This window comes from Corythoichthys intestinalis, chromosome 19 (genome assembly GCF_030265065.1).
Source record: "Corythoichthys intestinalis isolate RoL2023-P3 chromosome 19, ASM3026506v1, whole genome shotgun sequence".
NCBI lineage: Eukaryota > Metazoa > Chordata > Actinopteri > Syngnathiformes > Syngnathidae > Corythoichthys > Corythoichthys intestinalis.
Window position 1 is genome coordinate 27,743,182 of NC_080413.1, and position 13,600 is coordinate 27,756,781.

At 37.1% G+C, this 13,600-nt stretch overlaps 1 protein-coding gene across 13 annotated transcripts in view; it reads left to right on the plus strand.

The window, feature by feature from the left end:
• LOC130907399 (dystrobrevin beta-like) overlaps nt 1-13,600 on the plus strand; it is a 66,096-nt gene that overhangs the window by 16,438 nt on the left and 36,058 nt on the right. For 11 of the 13 annotated variants that reach the window (XR_009061459.1, XM_057822415.1, XM_057822418.1 and 8 more), the window contains 9 exons: nt 3,163-3,254; nt 3,334-3,414; nt 3,494-3,707; nt 3,806-3,891; nt 5,924-6,078; nt 6,224-6,323; nt 7,079-7,245; nt 11,903-12,027; nt 12,868-12,942. Coding sequence is in view for 12 of the 13 variants with exons in the window: in XM_057822415.1 (XP_057678398.1) it covers nt 3,164-3,254; nt 3,334-3,414; nt 3,494-3,707; nt 3,806-3,891; nt 5,924-6,078; nt 6,224-6,323; nt 7,079-7,245; nt 11,903-12,027; nt 12,868-12,942 (1,094 nt within the window). In the remaining variant the exon portion in view is untranslated. Of the gene's footprint in view, nt 1-3,159; nt 3,255-3,333; nt 3,415-3,493; nt 3,708-3,805; nt 3,892-5,923; nt 6,079-6,223; nt 6,324-7,078; nt 7,246-11,902; nt 12,028-12,867; nt 12,943-13,600 lie in introns of all 13 variants that reach the window. The other 2 variants (XM_057822416.1, XM_057822414.1) reach the window with 1 other exon arrangement.

A 13,600-nucleotide genomic window follows, 5' to 3' on the forward strand; every position in this document is an offset into this window, starting at 1 on the left:
CAAATTTGATCACTGACTCTCAGAAATGGGTTGAGCACATGCTTCTTCCTTCTTCTTCAATAGATTCTAATAATGTAGATTCGTTAAAGGGTACCACGGATAGAAAGACATATAGTTCTTAAAAGATAAATTTTTGTACGAGTTATAATAATTTGATCTTAATACCATTCATAATGTTTTCGTTTTAATAAAATTTGTAAAATATTTTAACTAATAGGTCGCCATTGTTGCGGTGACATCACATGGGTACGCTGTTGTAGCTCGGACTGCGCCATTTATTGAGTTTCGGCAACTCCTTCACAACAAACACAGGTACCATACAGTAAAAATACAACAAAAATAATATTACTATCTCTCCAAAAATAATGTTCACAAAAAGAAAAGTGGTTCAATCGGTCTTAATGAGGTCCTATCCTCAAAAGTTAAACAACAATGCAAAGAGAACTGGCATTCACAAATTCACAATCAAAATACCGTATTAGCCCGAATATAAGACGGCCCTGATGACAAGACGACCCCCTCTTTTTCAAGACTCAAGTTTGAAAAAAGACTTTTTGAACACCAAATTATTTTTTATACAGAAAATAATTACTTTACACCTGAAACAAATGATTATAACAATATATTTGAGAGAAAAAGCCTGTTATTTTGCCTCATTCAAATCTTAATATCTGAACATTTAAATATGTAAACTAAAGTGCACATTCGTAAATGAATGGCTTCTGGTTTTTGAAATATTTTGAAATATAAATAAACCAATCTATTGTGATAAAACAACAAAATTGCAATAATTGCATTAACCATCAAAGTGAAGTCTAACTGTAGTCATGAAACAAATCTGAATAAGGAAAAACATTGCAATAAAATAATGCAAACTGGTTAAACTTGAGAGTAGCTGAGATCTCTCATGACAGAGCATCGCTTCAATGATAACTGGTGCCATCTAGCGTCATGAATGGGTATAACGTCTTGACCACGAATATAAGACGACCCCCACTTTTTCAGTGTTATTTCAATGCAAAAAACACAGTCTTATATTCGGGCCAATACGGTAGATATGCAAAATACACATAAAACTTCCTCAAACTTGGGTCAAACTATTTAAACATTTTAGCAACTCGTTTAGCTCAACAAGTACACTGGATGGCAATATTTAGTCATAATATACAAACTATGATGCTGGCAGCCATTTTCAGGACTCTTGAATGTTGGGAAGAGAACATTCAAATGAACGTAAGGCACAATGGACCCGCAATAAAAAAGAAACAACAGCGTCATTTGAGGGACAAAACACACTCATTGGCTTGATCGCTAATAAATTTAAAACTCACCATTGACACCTTTTGGTGTATTTAAATCACTACTTTACATAGCTTAAGAGTGACACTGTGGAAATACGGTAGCGTACCTATGTTTTTGGTTTAAAAGTTTACAAGTTTTATTAAAACAAAAACATTAAGAGGGGTTTTAATATGAAATTATTATAACTTATACTAACATTTATCTTTTAAGAACGACATGCCTTTCTATCCGTGGTACTCTTTAAAAAAATACATCAACATAATATTCTGTATTTTAATTGTTGCAACTTCATTTACTTTCTACCAAATTCATCACAATCACAATTTATAATAGCCATCATGGGCAAACACCATGTGAGGTTTTGTATAACTCTAGCATCAGGTGAAAAGTTAATAGGCAGATGTGGTACACATATCTGTGTTCCTAGGGGTAAACCCTACTTGGTCAATTTTTGTTTCCATTTCAAGCTGTCAGTTCCATCCATTTCACTATTTACATTGCTGTGTAAAACAAAGTGCCTTAAATACTGTGTGCAATAAAAATGCTGTTAATCCAAAGCAGAAATTACATATTTTTCAGCATTTTAATTCCCACCTCATCAAAAATATCGTTATCGCAAATATTCTTGCGATACAGTGACATTAATTTTGAGTTTATATCCCTCACTTGTAATTCAAGGTTAACTGCCAGCATGAATGTGTCAAGTCAATTGTGACTACAATGAAACCGCAAGAGCCAAATTCAAAGTAAAAGTCTAACTCTGTATTGGATCGCCATTCACGTACAGTGGTACCGCTACATATGAATGTAATTCGTTCCAGGACCTAGTTTGTAAGTCGAAATGGTCGTATTTTTAGCCGGATTCTGATGGTATGATAGCCTGAAGCCAAAATATCATGGTTTCAAGGTATGTGTGTAGGTGTGTTACTTTGAGATATCTGGGTTAAAAAAAAAAAAAAAAAAGACTTTTATTTTTCAAAACATTAGCAAATTAGAACATATGTATAAGTTAAAATAATAATTAAAAAAATATATATTTTAAATAAAATAGAAATAAATGCAGTCCTTTAGGTGAGCCTAAACCCACAGACACAGTTCCACATTATTACCATCAGAACAAAAATTGAATTATTTTCCATAAAAAGCACATGTGTATGACTCTTATCATGTTTACATTATACACACACTCTTTCTCAACACAGACAGTTGCCAGAGAGAAAAAGACAACACATGTTTTACCACCGTTAAAAACGCTGGACTTAACTCACAGCTCACGTTCAAAACAGTGTTTAATACTAACCTTTAATTTTGTATGAATGCGAAATAATATTGGAGGCAGCCACCCTCCGCAAACATGTTTTACATGTCGGTTGGCCCTCCTCTTCTAAGCCGCGGCCGTCTGTAACTTTTCGGTACCTGAAATATTCCCATTCCACTGATCTAGTTTTCTTCGATAGAGGGAAAAAGTTGAGTTTCACCTTCTCCGGTCATTATGTAGCACAGCTGACTCTCTGACACTGAGCAACAACTGGTGGGGGAGGTTTGACCCTTACAGCTGCAAGCGAGGGATTTCATCCTTGCATTTTTGGGACATAAAAAATAGCTAATACCGTAGGGACAGTATGACGGAAATGTTTTTGCGGTTTTAAAACTGTGACATTTTCATACCAAAGTATACCTTGAAACTGGTAATCGGCACATCTAGTCATATGTCGAGACAAATAATGAGGCAAATTTTACGTCGGATGTTGAAAGAATCGTATGTCGAGGTACCACTGTATTATTTATACTTCAGTGGCGTTTCCGTACGATCGTTGTGGCGGCTGTCTATAAACTTGTCTATCAAAATGTTTCAAGCAGGATGGTGATGGCGGAGCGGGGACAGACAGAGAGAAGGAGGGGGGATCCACTGACTACAGGAGCAGCCAGAAGGCAAATCCTGTTGGAGCTTGGTAAGTGAAGTGAGCTTGTAGGACCCTTTCACGAAGTTGCTAAAGGTTGGTTCCTTAAAAAGTCTCTTTTGTGTCACAGCGGACCAGAACCTCGATACCATCTGTCTCTCTACTTATCGAACAGCCTGCAAACTGAGGTTCATACAGAAGAGATGTAACTGTAAGTATTAGGTTGAAATATGAGATACCTGTCACCCATATTACAAGTCTTTCTTTTCTGACCTTCATATTCCTCGCAGTGCATCTCATCGACATATACAATGTGATCGAAGCAGTGCGTGATGCCGGCCTGAACGCTGTGGACTTAAATGCTGGCATTTCTGTAACCAGGCTGGAGAACCTGGTATCTTCCCTGTTCAACCAGCTTAGCAAACGCCTGCCCACCACTCATCCAATTAAGCCAAGGGAGAGTACTGTCCTGTTTGTTGACTTCATACTGGCTGCCATTGAAAGGTAAATGGCAAAAATCCTTTTAATTCTTTGTATCTCATGTCCTGTTGTTTCATGCAAAAGTATCAGAAGCTTTAACAAATGTGTTGTATGGGTTTCAGTGAACCTGAGAGCCGACTGACAGTGTTCTCAGTAAAGGCTATTCTAGCTGTACTTTGTGGAGGAAAACTAGTTGACAAACTTCGCTGTAAGTACCGCAGACACTTTCCTGGCCAGAGCTACAGTGGTATGAAAAAGTATTGGAATCTTTTGGAATTTCTCACATTTCTGCATAAAATCACCATCAGATGAGATCTGATCTTTGTCAAAACCACACAGATGGAAAAACAGTCTGCTTTAACCTATCCATCCAAACGTTTATAGGTTTTAATATTTTAATGAGGATAGTATGCAAACAATGACAGAAGAGGGAAAAATAAGTAGGTAAACCATCACATTTAATATTTCATGGCCTCCCCTTTGGCAGCAATAACTTCAACCAGACGCTTCCTGCAGCAGTAGATCAGTCTGGCATATCGATCAGGACTAATCCTGGCCCTTTCTTGTCTACAAAACTGCTGTAGTTCAGTTAGATTCCTGGGATGTTTGGCATGAATCGCTTTCTTTAGGTCATGCCACAGCATCTCAATGGGGTTCAAGTCTGGACTTTGACTTGGCCACTCCAGAACGTGTATTTTGTTCTTCTGAAACCATTCTGAAGTTCATTTACTTCTGTGTTTTGGATCATTGTTTTGTTGCAGCATCCATCCTCCTTTTGGCTTCAACTGTCTGACAAACGGCGTCAGGTTTTCCTGCAAAACATCCTGATAAACTCTTGAATTCATTCTTCCATTAATGATTGCAAGTTTTCCAGGCCCTGAGGTAGCAAAACAGCCCCAAATTATGATGCTCCCACCACCATGCTTCACAGTGGGGATGAGGTGTTGATGTTGGTGAGCTGTTCCATTTTTCCTCCACACATGACGTGTTACTCCCAAACAAATCAACTTTGGTTTAATCAGTCCACAAAATATTTTGCCAAAACTTCTGTGGAGTGTCCAAGTGCCTTTTTGAGAACACTAAATGAGCAACAATGGGTTTTTTTTTGACAACAGTGGCTTAGTCTGTGGATTCCTCCCATGAACACCATTCTTGGCTATAGTTTTACATATAGATGATGTGCACACAGAGATATTGGACTGTACCAGTGATTTCTGTAAGTCTTTAGCAGACACACTAGGGTTCTTTTTTTACCTCTCTGAGTATTCTGCGCTGAACTCTTAGCGTCATCTTTGGTGGACGGCCACTCTTTGGGAGAGAAGCAACAGTGCCAAACTCTGTCCATTTGTAGACAACTTCTCTGACGATGAACATCCAAGCTTTTAGAGATGGTTTTGTATCCTTTCCCAGATTTATACAAATCAACAATCCTTGATCGCAGGTCTTCAGACAGCTCTTTTGACAGAGCCATGATGCACATCAGACAACTTAAATTGTTTGGTAAAAATTGGGTTCAATTGGTCTTTAAGTCTCCTTAGGCAGAGGTTTCACTTACTTATTTTCCCCCTTCTGTCACTGTTTGCATACTATCCTCATTAAAATATGAAAACCTATAAATGTTTGGGTGGTTTTAGTTAAAGCAGACACAGTTTTTTCATCTGTGTGATTTTCACAAAGATTAGATCACATTTGATAATTTCATGCAGAAATGTGAGAAATTCTAAAAGGTTCAGATAATTTTTCATACCACTGTACCTTCAATGACGCATAACTTTTCATTTGCGACTTGTCCAAGTATCGTCAAAGTACTCTTTGCTGATTTAATGAACCACTTAGAATTGCAGTGAACTTTCAGTGACGCACGTACAATTCATAGCAGTGCACTGCTTAATCTTTGATATACTCAACTCTTAACATTGTTTATAGAGCACTAATTCCCAGCAGTAATAAAATTGGGGGGGGGGGGGGGGGGGGGGGGGCAGTGTACGTATTTAGGACCTGATCGTCTCAAATTGTCCTTTTTCCCTCGAGTTATGATAGCTTCAACTTACTTTTTAAATAAGGTCCACTGTGATGTTTACAGGCACAGGATCATCATCATTCTGCTTTCAATTTTTGAAAAATTACTGCATTCATGTTTTCCTATTTGGAAATTCAGTCTACACTTTATACACAATTGCCACCTTGTGGGAAATGTTTGTTACTGCTGCTGTTGCCTTAATCTGCTTGTGTGTGTGTAGATGTGTTTTCTCAGGTCTCAGACTCCAGCGGTGTGATGGTCCTGTCCAAATTTGACAATTTTCTGATCGAGGCTCTCAAGCTGCCATCAGCTGTGCACGAAAGGCCGTCGTTTGGCTACACCAACAACATGGCTCGTTCGTGCTTCCCACAACAGGTAAAAGACATTTTTTGCGTGCTGTCATATATGATCAAGTGTGTTATTTATTATTTTATTCATTGCAGATTAGACAGTGTGATTCTCCATTGTCTTTTAGGTGTATTCATTTGAAGTTGTGTGTTTCTTACAATTGTTTTTGTAGAAGAGGGTGATGCTCAACATGTTCCTGGACATTGTATCTGACCCTCCCGCATGTCTCGTCTGGCTTCCCCTCATGCATCGCCTTGCCAATGTGGAAAATGGTAGAAGCACACTTATTTATCATGTACAGTGGTACCTTTACTTACGTACGTCTCTATATATGGAATTTTCAGGTGAAGACACATCTCAATGGGAAAATATTGCCTCTTGTTACAAAAGAAATTTCAGGATACGAAAGGCAAAAATACAGTATGGCTGCTACTGGCAGCCTCCAGAATTTACTGGATGTAACATATTAATAGCTGCTCTGCCATTGGCTATTGCCTTGCATTCCTGGCATCCAATTGGCAAAGAGGCACCTTCATTCGCCCCTTGTGTTCTGGACAGCTTTACATGAGTGTATTAACTTTTATCCTTCTTTTTTCACTTTTTTGCTTGTTTTTTTTTTTTTTTATATTATGCACAACTCTGATTTTATATTTATTGTGCAATAATCTAATAGTAACATGGATTTGTAACATGTTTTGATGCATTTCTATGCATTACAAAAGATTTATGTATGAATTTTGGGGGGCTGGGAACGGATTAGGGCATTTACACATCTCTACAAAAGTTACGAATCAACTTCCATAACCAATTAATTCTTTAAATAGAGGTACCACTGTATTGAAAAATTTGTACTATGTTCAAGAGCATTTACCATTCCGATAGAAAAAATAAATATCATTTTTTTGCTCATTATTTTTTAAATTTATTTTTCATATGCTTCTAATCACGCAAAAACAATCTGTATTGGCTCTTTTTATATTGTTAGTGTTGTTCCTTGTACAGCATTTTTTTGTGTTTTTCTTTTCAGTGTACCATCCCGTCTCATGTTCTTACTGTCATAGCAACGGTATAACAGGCTTCCGCTACCGCTGTCTCCGTTGCCGAGGATACCAGCTCTGCCAGAATTGCTTCTGGCGTGGCTATGCCAATGGCTCTCATAACAACCAGCATCAGATGAAGGAGCACTCATCCTGGGTGAGTCAAGACAGTTGAAAGAGCAATTTTTAATCCATGTTTTAATTGGGGATACAATGCAATTATTGTTTTAAATCATTTGAGGTTTTTGGTTTCTTAAACCGGGGCTGGTAAACAAAATGTGAAAAGAAATTTTAAAAATACAGTTGGTCATTGTATGACATTTTTAAAAGTTCAGCTTTTTTTCCTTTTTTTTTTTTTTTAAGTAGTTTACAAGTAGAGTTTTAAAATCTTTTATTACACATAAACAAACTCTTTCACCGAGTAAAATATTGAATTATGTTTCAATACACATACTGGATATTACAGTGGAAGATATATAAAAATAAATAAATAAAACAGGTCTATATGAGAACTTAAATCTGCTCCAGTCCTTTGGGTGGCTGTATTAAAATTTCCGCCCTACATGGAATCGGAATATTTGTAGTTGTTCATGCAATGGGTGGGGCCAATTGCGCACCATTTTTTACCTAACTAAGGTATGAAATATCACCAGTGTACCAAATGAGAAGTCAACTACCAAAATAGCTGGGACGTCATTAATTTTTTCATTGCGTACAAGTTACTCTGCAGCTAACTAGGGCGATAAGCACCACTCATGCATTTCTAATCATGACACTCAATCATCATCTTCCCAGCAATGGCGTACCGCACACAGGCTACTTTTAGACCATGACGTCGCATCGTAAAGCGGAAGTAAAGCCGAAGTGGGACATTATAGACCCGCCCTCGCATAGACCCAATGTAAAAAGTGCTACTTTTCTCCGGTAATCTTTCAAAAAGGAACATGTCGATCACGTATTGCTTTTTTGGAACTTGTAGAAACGACTCTAGACATTATGACACATGAAGATGTTTTCTTCATACGTTTCCGGAAACCAAAAACTCGAGAGGAAAAAATGTGAAGACCGAATCAACTTGCGCGGACTTTAACACCAGCTCGGTGAATCCATTCACGTTTCATATGCAGTAAACATTATGTTGGGTTGGCATGGTCTTTCAGAGGACAAAGAGGTAAGCCATTTTTATATTTTTAACTTATTTTTTTAGCGTAACTTTGTGCCGTACGGCTTCTGTCTGACAATGAATGACCTGAAAAGAATTACAATGGTATCTGACTGCCACTGTTACCGTTTCTGTTTATATATATATATATATATATATAATATATATAATATTAGGGCTGTCTAAATTATTGCGTTAACGCGCGGTAATTAATTATTTAAATTAATCACGTTAAAATATTTGACGCAATTAACGCACATGTCCCGCTCAGAAAGTATTCTGCCTTTTGGTAAGTTTTACAGCAAGGCTTTTTTTGCTGTCCAACACATGGTTTATTATTTTCTTGCCAGTTCATTATGGCTGCACGACGTCTCGGGCTGATAATGTTGTGCTTATATGATCCTTGGACAAGATTTGTCCGTAAGTATGGTTGTTGTAAAGAATGTACATATTATGTTAGTAAGCGAAATGTTATATTTTTTGTATGAGACGCTTTTTGTTTGTTTAGTGAACCTGTATAGCATGCTAAGCTAACGTTGTTGCTAATGCAATGCTTGTGTACTTTTATTTTGTAGTTTTACGACGGTCTAAAGAGGACAATGGTTTGAGGCCATTTTATTAATAAATCAGATGAAAAAGCAAGAAGTCTAATTATTAAGGCGTCGTTCACTAGCTGTCTAGCTTTGGAAAAAGTAGACGCTTCGGAGTGAGGACAGCATAGACAGATTTAAATGACAGTAGAGTGAAATGCCCACTACAGTCCTTATGTACCGTATGTTGAATGTATATATCCATCTTGTGTTTTATCTTTCCAGTCCAACAATTTATTTTACAGAATATATATATAATTTACAGAAAAATATGGCATATTTTATAGATGGTTTGAATTGCGATTAATTACGATTAATTAATTTTTAAGCTGTAATTAACTCGATTAAAAATTTTAATCATTTGACAGCCCTAAAATATATATATATATATATATATATATATATATATACAACTTTAGTAAGGGGGAAGTGTAAATAAATTATAGGATTAAGATGTGTTATCAATTAAAAAATTAAAAGTGTTCGTTGACTGTCACTGAGTAGCATTTGCGATCGCTACACAAAGCTAACTAAATTACCCCCAAGAACTGTAAGAGACGTAGGACAGACAACCAGAGGATATATAAGAAAGACAGGGCTGATGGTAAAGGATAGCTTGTTGAAACAGGAGAATGTCATTGTCAGTCGCGTCGATAAAAAAGCTAAAGCTATGCTTAGGTCGGCTCGTTTTTTTTTTGTCTTTTTCAGCCTTCGACACTAAAGACATCTCTTTAACTGAACATTTTTATGTTCTTCCACATCTTTGCCAGTGAATTTGGCACCAGGCACATCATTTTCAGAGAGAATTGGTAGGTTTAACTCTGTAAACATCTCCTTCGTACACGATTTCCATTCATTTCCTATTAGGGACAAACGGTGTCCTTACTTAGCAACAGTAGCTAATGTCATGAATATTAATGAACGGAAGTGACGTGTTGCTTGCGGTACGCCATTAAGTTGAGGGACCACTGAGTGAAAGCATTCAATCATTCATTTTTCATACCGGTTGTTGGTAAGACAAAACTATTGTAGTCACATTCACACATTTCAATGAGGTTTAATCGGAACCTGTGTATTTCGTAGCCACTTCACTTGACCAGGGGTTAAAAAGAGCACACTTGGATCGAGAATAAATATGCAGTGTTGTTTTTTGAAGCCCTTTTAATTTTTGTAGTAGTCTTATTAGTCTTTTGGACGATTATACTGATATTTTATATATCTCAAAATGTGTTTGTCTAGTTTTAGTCGACGTTTACTAAAAATGTTTTTGTCTATAAAATTTTGAAAAAATACTCCAAAAATAGAGGTTTCCAACTATTTCAAATGAACATTGACAGACGAGCACATACTAGTATTGTAGCGTCTACAAGGACAACACCAACTTGATGATAATACACACTCAGCAGGAAAACAGTAGATTATTTACAATGGACCTACCTGAACGCCATGAACTATTTTTTTTTTTTTTTTTTTTTTTTTTTTTTTTTTTTAAAGAGAGTTTAAGAAGACACTTGCCGTTAGCATTAGCCTAATGAGAACGCGAATGCAATGCTAACCCTGCAAGCTACATTTAGTGTGTGACGCTCACTCAGCACAGACCTTCGGAGGCTAAAGCAACACTGTATTGGCTCTCTGGCCAAGATACGAAAACAATTCTTGCCTTGTGTGCAAGCTGGAGTGACTGGAGATGACACAGGTGAGTCGGAGGAGGGGGAGGGCGCAGCACTTTATGGCTCGCACAACCAGACACTGCTATGATGCAAGGCAAGGCAAATTTATTTATATAGCACAATTCAACACAAGGCAATTCAAAGTGCTTTACATCACATGAAGACCATAAAAATCACATTTAAATCATTACAACATAAAAACCAAGACAAAAGATCGCATTTAATCACAGAATAAAAATAAATAAATAAAAATAAAACAAAAATAAAAATAAAGCAAAAACTACTACTACTAATAATTATTGAAATCAGCAATGGAGATAAGCACAAGAGGAATAGAAGGCAGGTAGATTGAAATATATAGACAGTTATGGATATGCAGTGCTAAACAAAAGCGTTTTTAGACCTGATTTAAAGGAGCTAACAGTTTGAGCATACTTCAGACGTTCGGGTAACTTGTTCCAGAGGTGAGGAGCATAATAACTAAATGCTGCCTCACCCTGCTTGGTTCTTGTTCTTGGAACATGCAGAAGACCCGTTCCAGACGACCTTAGGGGTCTAGATGTCTCATAGAAATCTAACAAGTCAAGCATGTATTTTGGTCCAAGGCCATTAAGTGTTTTGTAGACGAGCAGTAGTATTTTATAGTCTATCCTTTGACTCACTGGAAGCCAGTGTAGCGATTTCAAAACTGGTGTAATGTGGTCCAGCTTCCTTGTATTTGTGAGGACTCTGGCTGCAGCATTCTGTACTAGCTGCAGCTTCCTGACTGATTTTTTATCAAGACCTGTAAATATACCGTTGCAGTAGTCCAATCTGCTGAAAATGAATGCATGCATAAGTTTGCAGGCTAACTACACATAAAATGTCAAGAATTGTGAACATGTGACGTGAACTGTGGCGCATTTTCGTCTCGTTCTCGTCTCGTCAGATGAAAACTGGCATTGGTATCTTTCTGTTTCACTCTCCCAAAACATGCTTTAAACTTGTTATTGTCTCGTCATTGTTATGATAAAAAGTGTTTGTTGATGAAATTTCTTTGTTATCGTCGTCTTTGACGAAAACAACATTGCTCAACAATGACAGTTCTGTATCTCATGTCATCATTGAGCCGAGGAAAGGACGTCAGTGTGATAAAGCAGAAAAGCTTCTTTTAATCTAAAAAAAATTTAAAAAATAAACACCCCTGCCCCTTTGCCTTAAGAAGTAGATTTGGCTTTTCTGCAGGTTCTTCATGTACATTATTATTTAAGGTATAGTGGAATAAGTTGACGTTGAGTGCTGAGTGAAGTTGAGTGATGATATGACGTATAAAAACTATGAACACGACTGCGGAACTTCAGAACACACCAGGATGACAGCTTTTAATCGGATATTTGGTTTGTCTTTATGTAGAAGTCGCCTGCGACTAAGCTGGGCCGAGCCCTTGGGAAAACGCTGGGTTGTGTATCATCCAGGGAACCTCCGCACCCAGTTTACCCAGAAGAACCCGAGAGGACCCTAAATCTCGCTAATATAGTGTAAGACTCAAGAGCTTTTTTTGTCACTTTTGTAAGTGTTGCTGTCAAAGTTATATACTGTAAACATTTTTCAGGCTACTAGATATAGGCCAAAGTTCTTCCACTTTTCCAGTATATTCCGCAAAATAATACCAATTCCTGTGTGCTATAGAATCTGTCTTAATGTGGTACTAATAGTAGTAGTATTCAATTTGTTTTACTCACTATAGAAACATATACATACTGTACAATATTACCTTCAATCTGGCTTTTAGCTGTCAATATAGTCCAGTATAAAGTTGTTTTTATTGAGTTCCTCATGGAGATGTTTTTGCCAATTTCTTTTTAATTTATTATCACCCTGATTGATACACATTCGCGGAACATGCAGCCAGCTTTAGGGACACAACAAATCCAGCCAACCCTTTTGGTGGCTCCGCCCCCATTGCTGTATTCGGTGTTTGATTTTCCGAACATCAGCAAATGGGTTCATTGCATGCCTCCCAGCACTGAACTTTTATTCAGGCTAGCACAGAGCAACTTCACCTAGCTGTGAGTATGCAGATAGTGACATAGCCCCAGCTCATTTTTCTTCTTAGTGTTCATCGTTTGCATATTTTTGCCTGAGTTGCTTATCTTTTTCCGGCTTTCTGTGATCTTTGCTCTGTCTGTGTTTACTCTGACCGGAATGATTCATGAATGCGTGACTACACTAAGGCGCGTGAATGTGTGTAAGAATCTGAGCTTCAATTGTGCGATGATGAATAACTACTCCTTTATTTTATATGAGTTGTTGATATAAACGTATGTCTTTGTGCTTTGCATACTTGACAGAAGTTGTTGTGTTAATGTTTTGTGCAGCCCGTCTCAACCGGTTGGAAACCCAAGTCCGGCCATGCTGCTGTCTTCTTCAGCACCAGAGCCAACTGCTAAGTGGTAAAGTTTGACAAAATACTAGTTTAGTGTTTGCAGTATGTGCATGATTCTCGGTGCTTTCTATGTGTTAACACAAGGAATACAGCACAATAAATGGGCTTTGTTTGATATGATCAGCACGTGTCATCACCTTATTCAAGATCTTCAGTTTTTACGTAATCCGACTGTCATTTGCAGAGGTGGGTAGAGGAGCCAAAAATTGTACTCAAGTACGAGTAGCATTCCTTCAAAATAATATTATTCAATTAAAAGTAAAAGTAGTCATCCAAAAAATGTACGCAAGTACAAGTAAAGTATTTTGTGAAAAGAATAGTCAAGTAATGAGTAAAATTGTAACTGCTTATGATATATACTGTATATATTTCTTTTACAATGGTATTTTTTTTCTCTTAGCACAAACTTATCTATATGAACTGTTGTTATAATGATACTGTACAATAACCCATTACATAACCACGTTAAGTAAAAGAAATAAAAAATAAATAAATAAATGAAATCATTGAATTCCGGCAAGAGAGAAACAAAGACAGAAATGAGGCATTATTTGTTCAAAGAGCATGAGTGCCCTCTAGTGGAGAAAATAGTTCCTGGTTTGAATAGCGAATAGTCCCTTCACATTTACTATTATGAAATTAAAAGGATCATATCTCCGGGTTTC